The sequence below is a fragment of the Pipra filicauda genome, unplaced genomic scaffold (genome assembly GCF_003945595.2).
Source record: "Pipra filicauda isolate LSUMZ 115617 unplaced genomic scaffold, ASM394559v2 scaffold34_size3990699_pilon, whole genome shotgun sequence".
Lineage (NCBI taxonomy): Eukaryota > Metazoa > Chordata > Aves > Passeriformes > Pipridae > Pipra > Pipra filicauda.
The window spans coordinates 3,235,540-3,259,558 of record NW_024104476.1 but is presented as its reverse complement, the minus strand read 5'-3'; the positions used below and the strand labels follow the sequence as shown (position 1 = coordinate 3,259,558).

Below are 24,019 nucleotides of genomic sequence, written 5' to 3'. Positions count from 1 at the left end.
CTCGAGTGCTTTTGCAACCAGAAAAGTCAAGATGCAGTAAATAAAATATTACTGAAAAACATTAACTTCTTCCCCGTTACGTACACACATACTGTTTGCTGCAGGAATTTCCTTTAAACTTAATTGTTCAAAGCGTTTTGTTGCAACTCTCTGCGTACAAGTGACTTGCCTGTGAATTATCCAGGTATGAGCTCATCTTCACTGCCATGATCGTGGTCCCAGACACCTGATTTGTTTTGGGTTCTGCTGCTAGCAGCTGAAGTAGGAAATTGGCATTTGCTCAGAGGAAGCTGCGGCAAGCACGAACGCTTTTCAGTTATGTCAACCTAATGATTTGAAAAGACACAGTCACCCCCCCCTTCCACTTTTCACCTACCTGTGACAATAAGGTTTGGTGAGATACTGTAAAATCTAGTACAATCATCTCAAAATAGGAGCGGCACATGTAAATATTAACTGAAGCTTTTTGTTTGAGAATGGTTTTCAAAACCAAAAGATCCACTCTACTTACAGGCTGAGCATAATTGTAGCACTGCTATTCAAGTGACAAGCCTTCTGAAGGAGACAAGGTGAAAAAAACACCGCCAAATGCGTACATGGACAAAAACCAGGATCCAGCTCTGAGAAGGCTGCTGGCTCTGCAGCACTGTCCTGAGATATGAGAAGTTGTGATTTATGCACACATTCTTCATTATTCAACACAAATGCAATTGCAACTTCTAGAAACTTTCTGACCACAATTTTTCAAGTCAGTCTTGTACTGCAGATGGCATTTTAACACATCACAGGAGGAATAAACTCACTTAAGAGTGACAAAACAAACCACTCAGTTTGTATGAAAAGTTCCAGTCGCAAGAGAAGCAGAATTGCTCAAGGACAATTCAAACAGTCCAGTCACAAGAAAAGCCGAAAGGCTGAAGGACATTTCAAACTGCATTCCTGGTAAATCTGATCTTCTTATATAATTCCTATAACACTCTATCCTCCCACTAACATCAAGTCTGTTCTTACTATAATGGTACTTAGGAATCACTGAATACCATAAATGAGAAAACAATATGACAAAATAATACCGCTGTGATACATGGGATGATGAAAGACGTACTCACTCTTGCTAACATTCTTGATTTGTTGAATTCCAAGGAAAATATTTAAAGGCTGCAGACAAGCAAAAAAGGGGGCACAGGAAGCCTGTGAACAAATGTAAGGATAACTACCTCTCAAGATGTATGTTATTAACCTGGTGGCAGGCATTCACTAAAGACACGGATTTGTTTTCTTCACAGTATTAAGACAACAGCATGCACAAAATTTTCTGAAACACACTCTTTCACCTACGAGTTAAGAAATCACAATTTACTGTCCATTTCAGCAACTTGCCAGGTCCCAGACTACTGTCACAATTTGGTATTCTAAACCTGGACTGCATCCTTGGGTAATACACAAAAGTACAGCTGGCTACAGTACATCTGCAGCTGTGTTGTGGTATTACTAAAACAATTAAGTAAAAATAATGTATCTTGAAGAGGCAAAGTTTAGCTGAGTGCTAGGATGCTTTTACACTTCAAACTGTTGCATTTCCAGTTATTCATACAAAAAAGTACAAAAGATTTATTTCACAGAGTGGTTTGAGTTATGATTCTGAGTCTTCTCGGGAAAGAGAAAAGTGTCTTCATTTTTTGCCCCTCCCAATTTCTCACTGTTAACCTGTGGATTTCTCTTCTTAAAAAATAATTTGATACAAATGTAACATGGTAACATGTATTTGCTCTGGTGCATTAAGTTTAGAAATCAAATTTGTATGCTGAGACATAATAAAAAACCTGTAGTCTTCTATTATATAACACAGTGTGCAAAACAAATGGCTTCCTGATTTTCACTCCCCACAATAAACATGTATTTTTTTTCATTCAAAGTCTTCAAGCTATCTTTGAAGAAAAGAAAAATATTCTCCAGTTGATCATGTTTGCCTTCTGATATAAACTATTTCCATTTCCCATTGCTAACAAAATACAATACCAATGTTCCACATTAAAGAGAAAGTATGGAATATATCCGTGCTCATCTAGAAGTTGTAAGACTTCTGTTTAATAAATTCCAAGTACAGTATTTAAGATTTCAATTATTTTCATACATACAGCAAATATTCAAGTCCTTATTTCCTTTATAAAAGCATTTTGATCCAATTAAGAAAGACAGTATCCTTAAAAAAATTCAAATATATAGTACATTTGTTCCTGTACATATATGTTCAAGATCTCCTGGCAAAAATACAAATATGGAACCTAACAGCTTCACCATTTACACCTCCTGTGGTGAACACAACTTTATATCACATGATGTAAGTACCATCTTTGTAGTATTTCATGGATTCTAGTTGTTGAGTCATTGCAAGAACATCCTGAAATCCTGTACTGAGTCCGGACATGTGTTGAAAATAAGCCTCCTTCTCCACTTGGACAGTTAAGTTGTTTACACCAGCATCTTTCAGAATTGCTGTGACCTGAACAGAACAGTATGGTTAACATTAGTATTACACTTCATACATATCTCACAGTAACTTGCAGTGTTCTGGCTCTGAAATGCTGTACAGAAAAAAAAAACCCTATCATAATCATTACTTCAGAAAAGCCTTTGACAGCATCTTCCATATCAAGCTCCTGGAAAAGCTAGCAGGCAGCCCACGGCTTGGACAGTTGCACTGTCGGCTGGGCTAAGAACTGGCTGGAGGGCCGGGCCCAGAGAGTGGTGGTGAACGGGGCTGCATCCAGGTGGCAGCCGGTCACTAGTGGTGTCCCCCAGGGATCATGTTGGGCCCAGTTCTGTTTAATATCTTTACTGATGATCTGGATGAGGGGATTGAGTGTACCATTAGCAAACTTAGAGATGACAGCAAGTTGGGGGGGAGTGTTGATCTGCTGGAAGGCAGGAGGGCTCTGCAGAGGGACCTGGACAGTCTGGATAAATGGGTTGAATCCAATGGGGTGTGGGGGTTAACAAGGCCAAGTGGAGGGTCCTGCACTTTGGCCACAACAACCCCCTGCAGAGCTACAGGCTGGGCACAGAGTGGCTGGAGAGCAGCCAGGCAGAAAGAGACCTTTGGGTTCTGATGGTGGGAAGCTGAACATGAGCCAGCAGTGTGCCCAGATGGCCACAAAGGCCAATGGCATCCTGGCCTCTATCAGGAATACTGTGGCCAGCAGGACCAGTGAAGTGATTGTTCCCCTGTTCTCAGCACTGGTTAGGCCGCACCTCAAATCTTGTGTTCAGTTCTGGGCCCTTCAGTTTAGGAAGGACATTGAGGTGCTGGACTGTGGTCCAATGAAGGGCAATGAGGCTGGTGGAGGGACTGGAACACAAGTCCTTTGAGGAGTGGTGGAGGGAGCTGGGGTTGTTTAGCCTGGGGAAGAGGAGGCTCAGGGGAGAACTCATCACTCTCTACAACTCCCTGAAAGGAGGTTGTAGCCAGGTGAGTATCAGTCTCTTCTCCGAGGCAACCAGCAGTAGGACAAGAGGGCACAGTCCTAAGCTGTGCCAGGGGAGATTTAGTTTAGACATTAGGAAGAAGTTCTTTAGAGAGAGACTGGGCATTAGAGCGGGCTGCCCAGGGAGGTGGTGGAGTCACTGTCCCTGGAAGTATTTAGGAAGAGACTGGATGTGGCAGTTAGTGCCATGGTCTAGTGGACAAGATGGTGTTAGGTCAGAGGTTGGACTGAGAGGTATTTTCCAACCTAGCTGATTCTGTGATTCTGTGTGATAATGAAGAATTCAATTTTCTGGAAAGCAAAGACTAGCTTCAGAGGGTATGGCTTTGCAACTTCTGCACAGCAGATAATTCTTAGTGTCTTGCATAAGGAAATACGTATCTTTTGAAGGAAAAGAAAAACCCAAGGCAGATAGGTAGTGCTAATGCAATTATAAACTCATGATTAGCATCCAGATATCCCTACTGTTTACTGCCTGTTTTGCAGGCCTGTTTTTCCACGACCCCTTCTTTTCTCCGAGCAGATGTAGTGCCACTTTCAACAGTGAGTGTTCAGGCAGATGTTCTAGCAAACAACTCCTTATGTAGCTGATTCCAAGCTAGCAGGCAAGGGGCAGTACAGTGTTAGAGACCAGCTCTGAGACATTAATGGATAGCTACAAAAAAAAAAAATCACACACGGCAGCTTTAACTTCAGTCTATGACTGAAAAAGGACTACTGAGTAGGAGATTAAGAGATTAGAGTCCAAAAATTTTGCACCTTACCTGCTGTACAATTCTCTGTTCCATCACATCCGATACCACTTGGACATGTATTGTGCCTGCCACAACACTCGCAGAGTGACACCAAAAATGAGGATCTCTGTAGGATATGACTCCCTCTATTTTTTGAATCTGAAAAGAAATTACATTAGCAACAATTAAGAACTCATTTTAGAATTGTGTATGTGATATTGGTGGATAATATTTCACAGGGAAACAAAGCTGTGTAGCATAGCAGCTTTCCAACTAAGCCATATTCTTAAATATCTAGTATTGAAAGGTCACCTTGCTACTACTGTCCAACACTGGAAGGTAAAAGTCAAACTAAATGAAAACCCCAGAAGAGCACAACGCTAAACAAGATGAGAAACCCCCCCCCCCATATTTAGTGTACACATCACAGGAACATACATGGACAGACTAACCAGAATGCGAGCTGGGCATCTACCATTTCTAGGGCACCTGTTACCTCACTATTTAGCAGCTATTTAGTTACCACAGTTGAACTTAATTCAGACATAAATTCTTTCTGCAATTTATAATTTTTCAAATTGATCTTTGTTCTGAGTCTGATTGGGATGCTTTTTCACAGCAGCTGGTAAGGCATTGTGTTTTGGATTTCTGCCTACAACCCTTTTGATAACACACAAATATTGTGGATATTGCTGAACTGTCGAGTCTTTTTCTTTTGTACTGGGCACCATCAAGGCCTTCTACTTTTCTCTCTGCCTTTGCCTGATGGGTAGGCTGTGGGTGAGCAAGAAATAGGGAGGGGACACAGCCAGGGCAACTGATCCAAGTTGTTTAGAGGGATATTGCATGCCATATAATGCCATGCTCAGCAGTAAAAACTGGGGTAGAGGAAGAAGAGGGGATTCTGGCTTTCAAGGTGGCTGTTACTTGAGACTGCCTGGATATTGGCCTCCTTGTGGGAGGTGGTGCATTGCACTTTTCCCTTCCTCTACCTGTTAAATTATATTGTTTCCAGAGTTTTCTTGCTTATGCTCCCCTGTCGCACTGGCAGTAGTGGTGCTGGTAAAGGAGGAGAGTGAGCAAGCGGCTTGTAGGGATGCCTGGCTGCTAGCTGGGGTCAACTATTGTTTTATCACGATGTATCTTTTAAAATGCTTTTCCTATCACCTTTTAATGAATTGCTCTTTGATTGTTTTCAAAAAGTGCCTTCTTTTTCCCCAGCCTCCCAGAATTACTTCCCTCATCAAAAAGTGAAACCACTCTCTGCACCTCACTTTCCTGTCACTACAGAAATCTCTCCCAGACAAGTTCCATCTGTCCTTTTCTTTCTCATGTAGAAAAGAACACATTTCCCCCTCTAATAACTGACAGGACACATTCAGGATAGTCTTCCTTGAAGCCTCTAGTTGATGGTATTGTCAAAGCACTTTTAACTCTTTGTTTTACAGAGAGGAGTTCTCTGCACTGAGGTCCACACTATATTCTGGGCAGGAACTTAAAATAAGCCAACAGCAAAGACCAAGTACAGCTTCAAAGCAGACAGAAAAAAACCTAACTAGAATGAGAAAGTAATTAGAAAAAACAGTTTAACTTTTGCCATCTCACCTAATGTGAACCAGTATGCCCTTTGTGATATGGACAAATTAGAAAATCTGAAATTACAGGCTCATGATATAATCCTGTAGTCTGAACTGTTCGCTGCAAGGTTCAGGGAACTGCCATGTTACTACTAAATACGTTTCCCACACTGTTACCATACTTGTCTTACATCATACCCATAAAAAGCTACCCATAAAAGCAAAAAGCAGTGCAAGTCTTTTTAGCTGCAAAACAACTTTTATCAGTAGAACTACTAATCCTGTCGCATCTCTGCAAAATAGATTTTAAACAACTTGAGACATGAAGCTAAGACAATGGAAACTGTCAGACTGAACTACTTGAGTTGAATAATTATTAAAAACAGTTACAGTTTTGTATGTTTGTATACGAAAACATTTAGAATTGTACCTTTTCTAAAGCAGCATGCAGATCTTTCTCCTGTTCCGGAGGTATCCTCAACAAAAGCACTTGACAGGCATCTTTCAATAGTGGGATAACACTAAGAAAAATCAATGTAGCAATAAAGAGAGAGCAGAGTGGATCAGCTATGAGCCATCCAAATTGCTGAATAAATATCGTGGATACAATAACACCAACACTGCCAAGAGTGTCTGCTAACACATGCAGAAATACACCTGAAAACAAAATAAATGGAGTGATTAACAGTTCTGTCTAAAGTGTATGTATATGTTCAATAGGAAAAACACAGTAAAGCTTATTAAATATCCTCAAGCTAAACCAAATATCCTCTGCCTAACCTGGGGCAAAATACACAAAACATTTAGCTTTTCTAATGTTTAATTATAAATTATCATAAAACCAATTTTTACTCTATAGGCCAATGATCTAGGTAGGCATCCACAGATTTAACTAAATGTCTTTAAATTGTTAGTGGGATTTGTACTGTAATCATAATCATTTAACTCTCTATAGAGGTATCTACTGATCCTTAACCAGGAATAAAAAGATCAGTGTACACGTACTGACTCGTTAATGTGGACATATATTAGCGTATTGTTCAGTTTTTGTAAGCCAATTTTGCTCCAGTTTTACAAGAACATTGTCTTTTTTCTACTGGTAGGAATTTTATATTTTATACTGCTTTCATTGTGGGTTCATTCTCAAGGTACACTCAATGGGCATAGAAAAATACCCTCTAAGCATTTGTAAGATTAGTGCTAGTTAAGTGTCAGAATTGTAAAGAATACTAAAACTTGAGTATGGGCAGACTTCACAAAAATGGCAGACATAATGAGTATGAATAACCAGGATAATCAACTGAATTAGGACATAAAATAACCAATAAAATATGAGACTATGACACATCCTGACAAGCTAACACAAAACCCATAATTCCTTTATATATTTTTTTTTTCTTATAAGTCAGACAGTTGGCAAATAACTACTTTCTAACTACTAGGGAAAAAATTCTGTGTTGAAGTTTTATATATATTGCCATCTCTGTTAGCTTATGATTTCAGATTTGAAAGTTCTGTATTTACCACCTTATCTTCTGAGTCACAAATAAAAAATCACAATAGTCTAGACTCCTGGTCTGCATTTGTTCTCCTGCTTCTTACTCCCTCTCCAGTGTTTTTACAACCAGCTGCCACATGATATCTGCAAACATGGTAGTACCTTTATAGACAGAGATTTGGTACTTCCATTTCCAGGTTGAACTTAGAAACAAGGACTTAAAGCTTATAGAATAAAGTTTACAATGGCCATCTACTAATGTTGGTGAAGATTGTAGATTACTGCTTTTTATTGGTCCTTTGGTACTGACCACATCTAAGAAAGCTACGAAAAGAAACATTTCAAGTTAAGTTTCTTTAAGTTAAATTCACAAACGGTTTGAGCAATTCCTGTCTACCACATCTAAAGGCTGTCAGATCGCTCCTGGAGAGTTCCTGATGCACAGTACTGGGTATAATTCTGAAAATCTTCAAAGTCTGCTGGAAATCACATACATCGTTATGGTTCAACAATCTGTACTTGCCTCTCATGTTGGTATTCATGCCTCCTCCAGAAGACCCATGGGAATGTCCATGGCTGTGCCCATGATCACTATGGGAATGGCTGTGCCCATGGCTGTGACTGTGCCCGTGGTGAGAATGGCTGTGATCATGGGAGTGACAGCCTCCCCGAGAGGCTCCATGGGAGTGCGCGTGGCTAAAGGCACAGATACCAACAAGGTTTACGATCAGCCCTCCGACAGAGACTGGCTGTGAGAGGGAAAAAAGTCTTTAACTTCACTGCATCCTCCCAGGCAATCGAAATTTGTTTTCTAGTGGAAGCATTGACAGCAACACAAGAGTTATTCTAATATGAATCCCTCATCATATTCCTTTCACTATACAACCTGGTCTCAAAGAGGTTTTATTCCTCTTGCAAAAAAATCCACTTTCCACCAACCCTCCAAAAAAACTCCACCCAAACCCCACCACTTAAATGCAAAACCTAGTATTCACAGATCAAGACCAGATAACAAATTTTGTTTAAGAAAGGCTGATCAATTTTATTTCCTTTCAAAAAGAGATACGGTGGTTTGAATATAAGCTTTCCCTTGCTTTCACTGCCTCCCCCCCCAAAAAAAAAAGAAACTTTCATATTTTATCTAGGACATACATAATTTGTACTTAAGACAGCAACTAGTGCTTTATTGGTTGAATTATGGTTGAATTGTGCTTTTTATCTGCTTGCTTATTTTTCTATTCTTCTCTTGAAAATCTAGCAAAGCAGGAAGAGTAATTCCAGCTAATGAAGTAATTAAACAAGTCCTGCTTAGAGGTTAGTAGACGTTTCCTTGGCTATGCAGACTGCGCTCATGTTGAGAGGGTAACACCTTCCACTCCCAAGAAACAGGATCAGTAGTGAAAATGGACCAAATGTTGAAGATCAAAATGAAAGCAGAAATAAAAATCAAGCCTTGATTTCAGCAACGCACATTTATTTTTGTGCCTACAAAAAAAATCTTTCTCTTTGTTACAGAAGAACGCAGGAGAGCAAAACTTCTTGTGTATGTGGGAGAGCAAACAAGTGAAGCTGGATACGCAATCAATAAAGGCTTAGATATGCAGAATTCCATAATAAAAATAATTTGAAGAAAATTAACTATTGTATTAGAAAGAAAGGAATGCTATCTTGAAAAATTAAGAGGGGAGCCCCTGAAGAAGCTGTGGAAGGTAGAGAGACACAGGTATAGTTAAGATTATCTATGCAGATCATCATAATTGCCATAGTAGCACAATCTGCATAATATTATGGGTTCTGGCCCATTTTTGAGGTTTCTCAGATACTAAGCTCTTAGTCTAGTATTTTAAAATCTTTTCTGTAATAACTGACATTGGTATACATAACTGCAGAACCAAATTTAGTCTGGTACAGACTATTTCCTTACTATATTTTATTGTAGAAAGACCATCTTCTAAAAAGATTAGAGCTCCAACATCACTCAACTGTTATAATAAAATTACATTCAACCCTATATATTTTCATATTTTAAAATTAGATGTAGTTCGCACTTTAAAATTATAATCTGTTAAAAAGTCAAGGCACAGTTTAGATCCCTTGAGTATGCAATTTTTATAGAATCATAGAATGGTTTGGGTTGGAAGGGACCTTAAAGACCATCTATTTCCAACCCCCTTCCATGGTCAGGGACACCTTTCACTAGATCACGTTGCTCAATGCCCCATCTGGCCTGGCCTTGAACTCTTCCAGGGATGGGGCATCCAAAACTTCTCTGGGCAACCTGTGCCAGTGCCTCACCACCCTCAAAGTAAAGAATTTCTTCCTATTCTGATTCAGTTTAAAGCCATTCCCCCTTTTCCTGTCATTCCATGCTTAGGTGAAAAGTCCCTCTACAGTTCTCTTGTTGGCTCCTTTAAGTCCCCAGAAGGACTCAGTAAGGTCACTCTGGAGACAAACATAAATGAACCATTAACTGCAAAACTACATTTAAACAGAGTGAGAAAACTTACAGTTAGCATGTTTGTATCTATGTCTGGAGGATCCACCAGTCTGGTCACCGATTCCATGAAGACAAAGAAAGCAATCACCATCAGAAAGAGGCCATTAATAAATCCAGAGAGAATTTCTACACGTCCATACCTGAAAGTAAGCATAGGTACTTTTTAGAGTAAAGAATGGGTATTCTGAACAAATCTCAGTTATAATAAATAAAATTATGATATATTTAATACAGCATTATGATAGCTATGATATTTTTCTCAATGCCACAAAATCATTCCTCAATTTCTGAGTTTTTTATTTCTAACCAACAGGTTACCAGTTTGCAACTGTCCAAACTCCAGTGGAATAAAGCACTATTAATGTAAGTATTTTTTCATATATGATGCCCATTCGTGGCTTCAAATTGCTAAACTGCTACGCAACCATATAAAGCTTCATTATTTCAGCAGAATCTAAATTCTTAGCTGAACACTGACTTTTAACATATATTTTTGTTTGACATACATGCATATAAAGAATGAGGTAATTCCTAAATAATATTCACAACTTGTAGAGATAAATGAAAATTACATTTCAGGCACATTGTTTTACAGGGGTAAGAAGAGAACAGCATGAGCCCAAGTGGAAGAGAAGAGATACAGCAAAAAAACCACAGAAGCACACACTAGTAAAACATCCCAAACATGGCGGGGCATTTTGAAAATGAGCAAGGAAAGTAAGTTGCAAATAGTCCTTAAAGAACCCAATGCACATACCCATAGGAAAATATGCGAGTTGCTTTCCATCTTGTCATCAGAGCTGCAAAAAGCCCCATCACTAATGCAGAACAATCAAAAAGCATATGAAATCCATCAGAAATAAGGCCAAGGCTATTGGTCCATACTCCATAAAAAAGCTCCACAAAAGTGAAAGCCTAAAACAAAATAGAGTTTGAATTTTTCCTCAAATATTAACTTGTATATTAATGTTTTGGTAGCTAGCAGGAAATTCTTTTCATAGAACACTCAATATTTTTCAGAAGTATTGTTCAAAGTATTTCTAGATCATTTTTTCTCTCCTCCAGTGAAATAAAAGTGATACATTCCAAGTCTATGAAGACACATTTTTGAATCTACCCTCCTTAAAGCCTTACACTTTAGAAAACAACCCTCTGAAATTTAAGTTTTCATTTAGAATTTTAAACTGATGTTCCGCAGATAAAATTTTAAGCATTTTGCCATTAAACAGTGTAAGAGGTCTGATCTGATATATTATTAGTGTAAAAGCCATGCCGTCTATAAATCTGTTACGTAAACATTTTCTTCACCGGTTAAGTTGACTGTTAAATCTTAGGAATTAGTTTTGAGAAGGGTACACATGGAAACAATTTTAATACATACTTTCCCTGAACAATTTACTATGATTAATATGTCTGCCTAAAAACTTTTTTCCTATCTTTCATATTCCATAATGGAATGCCATAAAATTATAATGGATGCTTCAGGTTTCTCCCCTTATTTTCTTGGATAACTGGCTAAGAATGAAGAGAGATCTCTGCAAATGAGGTTCCACCAATATTGCTTACTGCATTATCTTTACCTATTCGATAAAGAGAGAAGCTAGAAATAAAACCAGACTGCTCCAAAATTACACTAATCAATCCCACACATTCTGTTTTGTTGTGTCCATCCTTAAAGGCCTTATCAGTTTCAGCTTACCCGCTGGCAACACTGAGGTGTGTTAAACACACGGTCAGACAAGTATTTAGTTAGTTGTGTAACAGTTACACATAGAACCAGTGCTGCCTGTGATAACAAATCAAAGTGACCTGCCCCTTACCGTAAGATTAGTATAAGAATCTTTTATTTTAACATACCATCTAATTAAACTACTCTGTCAAAGTCTCTTTAAAGACAATCAATTATGGAAACCTTTCAAATAATAACACTTCTTTCTATATTATGTATGCACTACTATGATTGGGTTTGAAGAAAAGACCGTGAACTTACCAGATTTAGGCACAAGAAATAGAAGATCTGCCTAGAATCATACTCCTCGAGAATTTGTTTCAGTGACTCCTTAATAAACCGGGGCAATGACTGAGAGCTCTGCTGTAATGCATCGCCCATGAAGTTATAGAGAGGAGTGCCTTCAGGGGAATAGCCAATAAGGGTACCCTTCTGCCCCTTCCTGGAGGGGGAGGACAGGATATTGGCAGCTGCAAGGAAAGCATTGAAGTGTTTGTTGCCGTTTCCAAGATTTACAGCTTTTTTATAATTTGTTGAATCAGTAATCAAAGTCTGTATAAAATTTGCAGGCAGCAAAGTGACTGTCAACTTCATCTTGAGGTTTATCATTAGATTTCATTGCTATGTAAGATTAGATCAGCACTTCCACAACAGATCTATTACCTTCTTTTTTTTTCATAGACAGACAATAAAAGAGCAAAATTTTACAGGCCCTCTTATTAAAGAATCCATAAAAGCTCATCCAAAAGACTTCTGCACACCTTAATTTTCTGACTAGCTTCCCAGTCATAAGGACAACATTTATTGCAGTTTAGATAGGAATACCTACATAAAATGAAGAAGACAGCACTCACTACCACCCCTCCAGAAAGAACATGCTCTGTGCTTTCATGGTGTGGTGGCTTGTTCATAGCTCGAAGCTGGTCTGTTATTGGATGTGTCCAAAAGTTTCCAAAAAGCAATGCACTAATGAAAGTAAGAAAGGATCCGTATCGAGCACATGTGGAACCTTCCATCTTCACAGAACATATGGACTCCACGTAGAAATCCAGGATCACAACAAAAAAGATGACTGTTATGAAAGGCATGATGAGAGAAGACCAAGACTCTACTTTACTCTGCAACAAAAAATAAATTTCAAACAGGACTGCTCACCTTTTGATGTGATTGTATATACAGCATTACATGTAGTTCACTTGAATTACAAATGTTTTCAGTAATCTATCAAAACATAAATACTTCTATACTTTCAATTTATCATATAAAACCAACATCTCAGATACAGAAAGACACATATATCTAAAATGCACGACAGTACCTTATTTTAAATACTTTCATGTTCTTAAAAGCAACGCCACATGCAACACCATGTTTGTAATGGTCTACTCTGCCTATGCATGTGGGTATAAAGAACATGTTTTTAAAACACAATAAATAATCTACTCCCTAGGGATAAAAGAGTCCTGTATTTATATAGTTGTTAATACTTGTGCAATATTTGTAGACAAACCCAAGATATAATATCTGAGCTAGAAGGATGAAATAAAGTTATCACACGAAAGAGGAAATTAAGGTATCACACAGATAAAAATCAAAATATAGAAGGAAACATAAAGAAAAAATTTCAAATGGAGCTTACTACAAAAATAAAGACATGAACTTTGGTAATTTTAAAGATATTTTAAAGGAAATATTTAAATTTCACTTGTCAAGCATTACAAAAAATGATTTATCTCTGTACTTGTTATCTTACCTCTGTCGTCAAAGACAGGATAATGACCCATGGGCATAACAGAAGGACAGAAACTAGATGAGACAAAGCTTGAAGACGCTTGGCTCCACCTACGTCTACAGACAGTTTTCGGGAAGCCATGTGAAAACCAACCTTACAGCACAATGCCAGTACCAGAAGCAGTACTCCGCCCTGGAAACATAAGGGGAAACTGTTAGCATTTCTGAAGACCCAAAACCCCCATTCCAAACACAGTGGCACTTACATGGAGAAAAGATTAATGTGCTTTCCTTAACTTGGCAATAAAAACTAAAGACAGGATATTTCCCGTAATTGTTGCTTAGTTAAAAACAGTAACATGGTTATACCTTAGCATTATTCACAACAGCCTAATATGACTTGAATTTTAAAACTCTCAGTAGTGTTAGTTGTCATACAACAGCAGTGAAATGGTAACAAACAGCATATGAGGAAAACGAAAAATCTCACAAAGCTTGTTTTCCCATCTTCCATTATTAAACACATGTTGGAAGCATACATAAACCCCCAAAGGTTCACATCACCTTGACCCCTAAGCCTTTCATAACCTTTCATCTACTTACCTTTAATCACACCGTATCATATTTCTCCACATTATTTTCTTTCAAAATTGTTCTACAAATTAGTCACAAGATACACACAGAGCATCTTATCTCCCTCAGATCACACTTGCTTTTGTGCACCATTAACCAGTCTAACATTTATTTTTATATTAATACTTTCTCAGCTGCTCTGTATTTTTTTCTTGTTTTAGTCCTCACTGCAGCCACTTTAGCAGCAAGACTAAGCTAACACAACAACTCAATCAGGTGGATCAACCCTGTACAGTATGATTACGATACTCAGCTAGTCATATCACCAACTACAATGGGACTATGCTGCTGAGAAGTATCAACATCTGTGTCTTCAAGTACAAATCTAATGTAAAGGAAAGACTGGGGAAAGATAAAGAAGCAGCAACAAAACACAGACTGCAAAAGTGAGTAAGAAATGGCTTGTATGCAAAGCATTATGAACATCCAGAACACTGATGACAGAATACTTCATGATAATTTTAATGAGACTTTTTAGGTTATGCATTACAGCAAAGTCCTTATCAGCTACAGAGGTTGAACATTGTACAGTTTGGTTTGCTGTATTGAAGCTGCTCAAACTCCTATCAAGATGTAAAAATTCCAATGCTAGTTCAGTTCCAATATGGGGGGGAGGGATGCTCAAATTTTGGGTTTGATTTAGGCTTGGATTAGCTCTGAGCTGGTGAAATTCTTACCTACAAAACTTAGATAAATATTAACCTTCTACAATACAAGTTATTTACCTTGTGATCTGCAACACCCAGGAAAGCAATGATTGTATAGAGAACATGGGTAAGAGCACTGTCATGATGCCCCTCAGCTAAATTAAAAAAAATTAAGGAAGAGTTTCATTTGATGATTTTGTTTTAAACCAAAGAACAGGCAAAAGTAGCAAAAGACCACAGAACGCAGAAGTAAGCAAACTGAGCTTTAAGGTGTGTTGGCAAGTGGAGGACAGACAGTGGATCAGGCTCAGCCCTCAGCACGCGTTTGTGAAAGGCATGTCCCGATTGACCAACCTGATCTTCTGTGACAGGATTACCTGCCTAGTGAATGAGGGAAATGCTGTGGAAGTTGTCTGCATGGACTTTAGTAAAGCCTTTGACACTGTTTCTTTTTCCCAGAGAAACCAGCTGCTCATAACTTGGATGAGTGCACTGTTCCCTGGGTAGAAAAGCTGTCTGGATAGTTGGACCCAGAGAGTGGTGGTGAATGGAGTCACATTCAGCTGGTATTCCATCACCAGTGGGGTTTCTCAGGGCTCAGCACTGGGGCCAGTCCTGTTTAATATCTTTATCAGTGGTCTGGATGAGAGGATGGAATGCACCCTCAGCCAGTTTGCAGGTGACAGCAAGCTGGGTGGGAATGCTGATTTGCTGGAGGGTGGGAAGGCTCTGCAGAGGGATCTGGACAGGCTGGATCTCTGGGTCGAGGCCAACAGTACGAGGTTCAGCAAGGCCCAGCGGCGGGTTCTGCCCTTGTGTCACCACAACCCCAGGCAGTGCTACAGGCTTGCAAAAGAGTGGATGGAAAACTGGGGGTGCTGTTGGGACAGTGGCTAAACATGAGCCAGCAGTGTGCCCAGGTGGCATCTTGGCTTTTACCAGCAACAGTGTGGCCAGCAGGACCAGTGATTATCAGCGCTGGTGAGGCCACACCTCAAATCCTGCATTCAGGTTTGGGTACCTCACTACAAGAAGGACATTGAGGTGCTGGAGCATGTCCAGAGAAGGGCAGTGGAGCTGGTGACCATGTGTGAGGAGCAGCTGAGGGTGTTTAGTCTGGAGAAAAGAAGGCTTATCACTCTCTACAACTACCTGAAAGGAGTTTGTAACAACATCAGTTTTTTCTCTCAAGTAAAAGGAGAAAGGACAAGAAGAAATGGACTCAAGTAGCACCAGGGAAGTCTAAGATTGAATATTAGGAAGAATTTCTTCATGGAAAGGATTGTCAAGCATTGGACCAGGCTGAGTCACCATCCCTGGGGGTAAGGTATTTAAGAGACATGTAGATGTGGCACTTAGGGACATGGTTTAGTGGTGGGCTTGGCAGTGCTGGGTTAATGGTTGGACTTGATGATCTTAAGGGTCTTTCTTAAGGTCCCTCCTTACTCAGGCCTTTCTATGAATGAACTCACTGAAAAACTAAGTGAATTAACCAATAAGGTTCCAGAATATAGCGTTTGCAACTGTAATTTCATGTTTTTATCCTTCTTTTGTAAAATTTATTATTTTTACTGCCCATCGTTAGATGTACTATTTTTTGTCAGTACACTATGATGAGATGATCAATTGAAAACTTTCTTCAGGACCGCTTCAAATTATAATTTAATTCAGTATACTCAATTTCACATTCTCTCTGCTCCAGTAATAACAGTCACTTGCTCTTACACATAGCAATAAAGGATACGATGTTCTGCTATTTTAGCCATGAGGTCATCATTATCAAAAAGCAGTAAGCAGATGACAGCTATGATGAAAAATGCAGCACCTCTTGTCTGTAAAAAAACCCAAACAACAAACAGCTAATCAACAAAAAACCCCAAATATTTTTATAATAGATTACTATTTTTATAACAGATTACTATTAAAAAAATCCTGAAAAATCAGTCCCCTCCCTCCCTGCTTCATGATCATCGTAAGCACACTTCAGTAAGAAAAACATGAATGAAACACCCATTTTTTTAAGAAAGTGATCTTGACGATATAATTTCACATTTTTTTCTGGTTTTCAGATTTATGAGATAACTCAGGACACATCACCACCGTAGCAGGCTAGAAGCCTGTATCTTACAAACTTCAAGTGTGATTACTTTCTTCTTCATGGTGTGTTTCTGCCTACCAGAATGCACTGCTACTTCAGCCTGATGATTTAATACTTTGTAACATCAATGAGCTATAAACAACATCTGGTGGACAAAATGTCAAATTTTCTCCTAGGGGAGGAAAAGGCTAGAGAACTATGCAAAGGCTATGAGAAAGAACAGCTCTGCAGTACTTTTGTGGGGAAAGGGCAGAAGAAGCCATGAAATCCCAGCTAGCAGAGCTCTCACCACCCAGACTTAAGCCACTGGAATTTTGGTATTCATCATTTTGGAAAGATAATGAGCTCTACATCTGAAAAATACTACCACAATTTAATTTTTGAAGACAAATAGAACTATCATATTCTTGTTTCAGAAAGTCAGCTGACCAGTTCACTTCATTAAGCTGAAATGATTCAGAGGACAGGGTCACGGTTCTCTTGTTTCTGCTGCCGTAAGCCATGCAGCTGAATTGCCAAACATGGCCCACTAAGATACAGATTGACAAAGAACCTCTCTGAAGCTCTTACCTCTACTCTTTGGGTGGCTGACTAGAAAAAATAATATGTCTTCTAGATGAAGATCTTCATGCGGCATGCCCTAAGAGTCTCAGTTTGAGGGGGGTATGCAGAGCCTGTTGGAGCAGATGACTGTGCTATTCACTCTAAGGCCAGCTTAAAAGCGCTTAGGGGACTCCAGTGCAGCTTTGAGACAGAGATTTCAGAACTCCCAGCCTGAGGTGGCATCAAAGTGAAACTTCTCTTACACAGCAAGTCCTCTAGCCTCAGATATATGACAGTAGGTATCCTCCTCCAACTCTTATTGGTTTTGAGTGGAAGTGGACAAGAATACTAGGTGTTGAGATAAGCTCATTCCATTTAGGGGTAATTAGGCACATTTAGAGCACACCTTGCAAAAGTGAGTGTAATGGGACTTAAAGGATATCTCAAGTAGAGGTCTCTGATTCAGGGAAAGACTGGGCCCAAATATTCAGCACATACAGGATCAGGCAGACATGAAAGTACTTACAGAACTTTTTGGCAGAAAAAAACCAGAGTATGTGAAAAGCTAAACACATTGAAGAGTATAGGCCAGCCACTGGAGACTGTGTTGCTGGACTTCAGTATGTAAGGGGGAGGACCACTACATGAACATGTCCTTTTGTCATTTTGAACCCAAAATCCCATTACAAGGAATGCTGAAGTGAAAAAATAATTTTCAAGGTTCTTTTCTGCCTACAAACAGAAAAACTTCTCAGGTATCTGCTACAGAGCACACACAGCTTTACCCACTGTTTCTCTCAATTTCACCACTAATTAAACTAAAAAAAGCACATGTTCTACGAACATAGGTCCAAAACACAGTTGAAGAAGCATTTGAATTTATAGCATTCAGTATCTTCAACAATTGGTAAAATAGATTTTTAAATACCTTTGCTGGTCCTCCACCTGAGCTTGTGAACAAGACACTAAAGAGTGACAGCACAACCAAATCACTGTGCTCAAACAGCAACAATGTCCTATAAAAAAGTGAAATAAAACACCTAAGTCAATTTACAATGAGTTTATCTCACAACCTTGATATATACTATTTCAACTAAGATTAATGACACACCAAAGATTTATCCTGTGATTTCAACAGCAAGTTTAAACAATTCAAAAGGATAAATGCAAATCTATTTGCCTTCACCAGCAGACAGATCTAGCTGCAGACAGCCAGACATATCAAAAAATGAGGACTTCCTAGCTCAAGGAACAGATTAAAATTATTCATTTATAGATAACTTTAAACTGTACTTTCTTCTAGCAACACAACAAGACACTAACTTGCTCAAGATAGAAGTATTATTCCCATTACAATACCTCCTCTAAACCAGTTGCTGGCTCCTAGAAAAAAAGAGGTCCTGTTCTGTAGTATTACATCCTTCTTATTGAGGTGCTGATGGTCTAGTAGTTTATCCCACCTCAGAACCTCTTAATTGCTGAAAATACCAAATTCTAACTTATATCTCCTTCAGACAGCAAAGGCTGACTATAACAAGCTTGTATTGACAGCTTTCACGAGCAGAACATGAAAGTAATCATTGCTGTCAAGTTTACCAAACGCTTTTGCAATCCTCTGCATAGCAATACAACCTGCTAGGACCCATGTTACTGGTTCTGTTTGGGATGAATGCCAGCATCCAGAGAGGCACTAGAGTATTAACTACATTAACATAAATAATCACAGTATTATGACTCTCAGGTATGCATTCTTCACCTTCATAAAACTTCACCTTCATAAAATGTATCCTTTAAGTCTTTACCTTCCTCTCTCTAATGAAAGATGCTTTCCAATATATTAACCTTAATTTTTGGAAGTCTAATGTTATTCTTTTATAGTTACTCAGTCAGTACTACTAGTAAACAGCACGAGTGATTTTACTCTGAGTGTGTGCACTAATGTTACCCAATTCCAACACAGTCCACACGGTCGACCAGATAAAGCAGTACTCTGCAACAAGTGCATAAATTGATTCTAGTCACCTGCCACAGGAATACCAGCTGCTATCACTAGCTGTCAAGCCATGGACTCCAAAGAGGAAAGTAAGCAACTGGCATTACACTAACGGGACTAGGGAAATTATGAAAACTACAGTCAGTAAAACAGATGGTGACCTTCATGTATCATCACGCGTTTAAGCACTATCAAGAATTTCACTGGCATCTCACCAAAGAATTAGTGAAGAAAATTACCAGTTCTATGGAAATTATATATAGTTTTTCCCAACCACAAAAGAATTCACAGGAAAAAGCATAAGGATTCATTTAAATTTTCAAAAAATACATCAAGTGGCTAGCATCATGGACTGACAAACAGAAAACAAAAAGCAAAGGGGCAAGACAGGGAAGGATGACAATAGAAAAACAATATTTACAGTAGATATATTTACCTCAGTGGTCCACAAAGAGTGAGGCCAAAAAACCACAAGAGTGAAATGATACATCCGACAACAGCATGCTTAAAAATTCTGACCCACTGCAAAGGAAAGGTATTTCCTTATCATTTTCTCCAGTTTAAAAATAAGCACCCCATTACTAGCATTCTTTTAGCACAGTAGCTATAGAAATTGAGGGGAAATCGTGCTTTGCAACAAGGTAAAGTACTTACGACAAACATCACATCTTCAAAATCCAGAATTTTAAATTTTTTAGCAATAGTAAAACCATATAGGGGCAGATTTTTTGGAACTCAAATGAAAGATGCAGTTTATTCCTGTTCACATTTTTAAAATTCAGCCATACGTGTCTAATGATGAAAGCAGTTGACACTTGGACCACGCTATCCTTCAGATTCTGTCTACTTAGCACACACACTGGGTTGAGTTTTGCACACACAATTACATAAAACCAAGATGAATAAGAAGCAGGTGAAGAAAATTTATTTCTTACAAATCAGCAGGTTCCAACCTGGGCCTACCCTAACTCCTCAGGATACTGAGAACTCAACAAAGGTCTGATCAGCCCCTCATCACGTGCAGAAAGGACTCTTTTGTCATGGGGGACAAGACTGGAGCATTTCAACATTCTGGCAGTCCAGAAATTGCCCTTCTGACTGTCTAAGTCAGCTAAATAGACTAAGCTCTTTTTGAAAATTCCATTCCTCAAAGTAGATGCTTGTATGAAGATAAGGACCAATGTTTTCACTATACTCTCAAAAGGAGCTGACAAAAGCTAAAAATGCTGATGATTTTTGTGCACTAGACACTGAATTAGTTACACACTTTTAGAAATTGTTAGCACATCTTCCAAGTGGAGTAATCTTTGTTCTACTTCCACTTTTGGCAAGAGCCACATAGCCAAGAATATTTACAAAGATGTCAATTGCTATTCCATATGTCAACTCACCTGACGCTTGGTCACCGCTTTTCCAGATGAAAATGGTTTTTGAAACAAAACCATAAAAAATGCAGACCTGATAAAAGAGGAAAGTTTTCGCTATTAGTGTATTAGCTGTCAGCTTTTTATCCAAACCAGCTCTAAATAACTAGGTCTCTCATATCAGGCTCAGTTTACAAAATGGCTTTCCCTACAATTTTTTCATTAAAAGGCCACGCTGATCACATTCATTGATTTTGATTTCCCTGACGCATTACTTGTGTCACATACCAGTACTACAGCGATGACAAGTGAAGTTCAGTTCTGGTCAACTTTAAATGCAAGTTCTTGAGAGAATTGCTAGTGAGAATTGCTATTTTTGATTTACAAAAATAAAAAAAACTGATCTCAGAAGTTCTGAGGAGAAATAATACTCTGATTTTTATTATCAAGATAGATACACCCAAAGGTTTACTCACACATAGAATGCTGTATATACAGTCCTGTTAGAAATGGTAAGACACAGAACACAAATTCTTCAACTGGGATAAAAGTGATGGGGAAAAAAAAGACTATGGTGCTCGGGAACATGCAAGAAAGAAGTGCAGATATATAGACGAATTTGAAACAAAAGAAAAAATAAAGTTCCAAATATTCCAATTCTGCTAAGTTTATTACATAAATGCTCTTCCACATGGCATCATGTAAACATGAAGCAGGATTCTGTCTGCAAAGGTTGTTCTTCATATATGCTATCAGTTTCTATACCTTAGCCCTCAATGTGGGAAAAACAGCAGTTGAAACTCACAAGAACTACAGGAATACAAACTATAAAGAAGAAATCTTATCTTCTACACTCTTGTTAAGAAAATTAAAAAGACATGCCTGAGTGTCCTGGTTTTAGCTAGGATTGAGTTAATATTTTCTTAGTAGCTGCTACAGGGCTGTGTTTTGAATTCAGTATGAGAATAATGTTGATAACATACTGGGGGACGTACCTAGAGTTGGGGGCTGATCATGGTTTGGGGATGGGCTGGATATTGGTCAGTGCACGGTGAGCAGTTGTATTGTGCATCACTTACTTTTTCTTGCATTTTTTTATCTTCCTTTTATTAATATATATTTTTTCACTTTTTATATTATTAATAATTTATTAGTTTAAAACTTTCAATTATTAAACTGTTCTTATCTCAACCCACAAGTTTTGCTTTTTCTTTTCCTCCCGATTCTCTTCTCCAGCCCCCTGGGGTGGGGGGAAGTGCGTGTACAGTTGTGCAGTACTTGGCTGCCAGTCAGAGCAACTGTCACAGCACGACCAATTTTGAAGTAGGAAAAACACTTAAGTTTCCCAAGGGCAGACTGGCCTTACAGAGACATGTGGAAAGGCTAGAGAGCAGGGCAATAACCAATGGTATGAAATTAAAAAGAGCAGGTGCTGGGTTCTCCATCTAGGGTGGGTAACCCTGCATGTATGCACAAACTAGGGGACAACAGGCTGGAGAGCAGCCCTATTGAATGTCTGGGCTGATGGCAAGTTGAATATGAATCAGCAGTGTGCCCTGGCAGCAAAAAGGGCCAGCTGCGCCTTGAGGTGCATTTACAATCAAGCACAGCATCGCCAGCTCATTGAGGGAGCTGACTGTCCCACTCTGCACTGCACAGGTGTGGCCTCACCTCGAGTCCTGCGTGCAGTTTTTGGCACTTCTTATAAGAAGGATATCAGACTGTAGGAGTGTGTCTGGAGGAGGGCAGCTGTGATGGTGAAAGGTCTTGAGGGCAAGAGAAGGAGCAGCTGAGGTTGCTTGGTTTGCTCAGTTTGGAGGAGCCTGAGGGGTGACCTTATTGTGGCCTATAACTGTGGAGCAGCAAAGGGGCAGGTGCTGACCTCTCTCTGGTGAACAGTGACAGGACATGAGATGGAATGAAACTGCACCAGGGAAACTTCGCATTGCGTGTTACAAAAAGTTTCTTCACTGAGAAGGTGGCCAGCCATTGGAACAGGCTCCCAGGAAAATGTCCCAGCACCAAGCCTGTCAGAACCCAAGGACAAGATTCTTGGTCATATGGTTTAGTTTTAGGTAGTCTTGTGAGGAGCAGGGAGTTGGACTCAATGATCCTTATGGATCCCTTCCAGCTTGAGACATTCCAAGATACTGAAATTATAGTGAGCAGAGATGTGAAGCAAAAACACTCCTGCGAACAGAGTATTTCTTGGATTCACTGCTATGCCTTCTACTCCTTGAGTATCTAGAGCAAAATAATGCAGGATACAAGCTTGACGCTCTCACAAAACACCCCAGACAGAGCACGTTGCAAGGGTAGGGCACAAGGCTGCACCCTGTGCACACTCACCCCAGCTGCACTACGAAGATGAACTGTACGAGGTGGACCGCTTTCAGGATATCATAGGATTCAAAGAGGCCCACGGCTTTCAAAACCTTGGTGAAGCACAGCAGCACGATGTACCGCGTCAGCCTGCGGAAGGAAAGAGGCCGGTTCGCACCCGCCGCCGCGCACACGCCGCGACCGCGCGGGCCCGGGGCCTCAGTGGAGGGCGCGACCCCCACCGGCCCTCGGGCGACCCCGCCGCTCCCCTGAGGGAGGGAGCACCCAGCGGAGCGGCCGCTGCCCCCCTCGGCGTTACCGGGCGCTGGGCACATCCACGGGCCCCAGCGCGCCGCCGCCGGCCAGGGCCTGCCCGCCGTACGGCTGCTCCATGGTAGCAAGGAGGGAGCTCCTGCACGGAGCGGCTGCGGGCGCTTAGACGTTCGGGCGCGGCCCGCCTGTCCCGCGCCGGGGGCACTTCATCCCCCGCGGGCAGCGCAGCGGGACGAGAACCAGGAACAGGAGCCGGGAACAGCAACCGACGGTCGGCGAGCGCCCCCCGCGCGCGTGCGCGAAGCAGTGCGCAGGCGCCCCAGCGGGGGTTGGGGCGAGGCCGGGAGCTGTAGAGGCGGGGCCGGGGTCGGTGAGGCGGGACCGGGCCGGGGCTCCCTCCCCCCGGGGCGGGGTCGGAAAGGGGGGGTGGAATTCCATACTTTTTTTTTTTTTTTTTTTTTTTTTTTTTTTTTTTTTTTTTGTTAACCCTGTTTATTTTGTATATGTGCAAAGACCTGGGCCAGGATCGAGCACCAGGAGAGAGTCTCCCTGCTGACGGCTCCAAATATCCAGTTGAAATTAATGGGAGAAATCGAGGTGGAAGGTTAGAAATGTCCATATTGTGAGCTAGCTGCTTTCTTCCAGCTGTATATCAAACTGTCTGGTTTGGGGACATCCCAACACGTGATTTTGGTACTGATATCTACATGTATATATAGAGAGAGACATATACTGATATCTTGAAATAGTCTCAGCAATGATCAGCTGCATGTTGGATTTCTTTGAAGTAGACTTGGTAGACTTTAACTAGGAAGAGAAGGAGGAACAGGAGCACAGAGGAGTGTGACTGCTGACAAATGAAATATTCAGAATTGCATTGGTCAGAAATCAAAGA

General features: G+C 40.1%; 1 protein-coding gene across 1 annotated transcript; it reads right to left on the bottom strand.

The window, feature by feature from the left end:
- Positions 1 to 1,747: 1,747 nt before the first annotated feature.
- Positions 1,748 to 23,389, bottom strand: SLC30A5 (solute carrier family 30 member 5). Its single transcript, XM_027717190.2, has 16 exons — positions 23,171 to 23,389; positions 22,879 to 23,001; positions 20,557 to 20,623; positions 19,602 to 19,687; positions 18,101 to 18,188; positions 16,276 to 16,363; positions 14,610 to 14,686; positions 13,274 to 13,444; positions 12,350 to 12,638; positions 11,782 to 11,990; positions 10,549 to 10,706; positions 9,802 to 9,931; positions 7,818 to 8,043; positions 6,227 to 6,453; positions 4,250 to 4,378; positions 1,748 to 2,503 (listed from the first exon to the last, which is right to left on the bottom strand). The coding sequence occupies exons 1-16, from the start codon at positions 23,242 to 23,244 to the stop codon at positions 2,333 to 2,335; spliced, it is 2,313 nt and encodes a 770-aa protein (XP_027572991.1). The 5' UTR covers positions 23,245 to 23,389; the 3' UTR covers positions 1,748 to 2,332.
- Between the last annotated feature and the right edge of the window lie 630 nt (positions 23,390 to 24,019).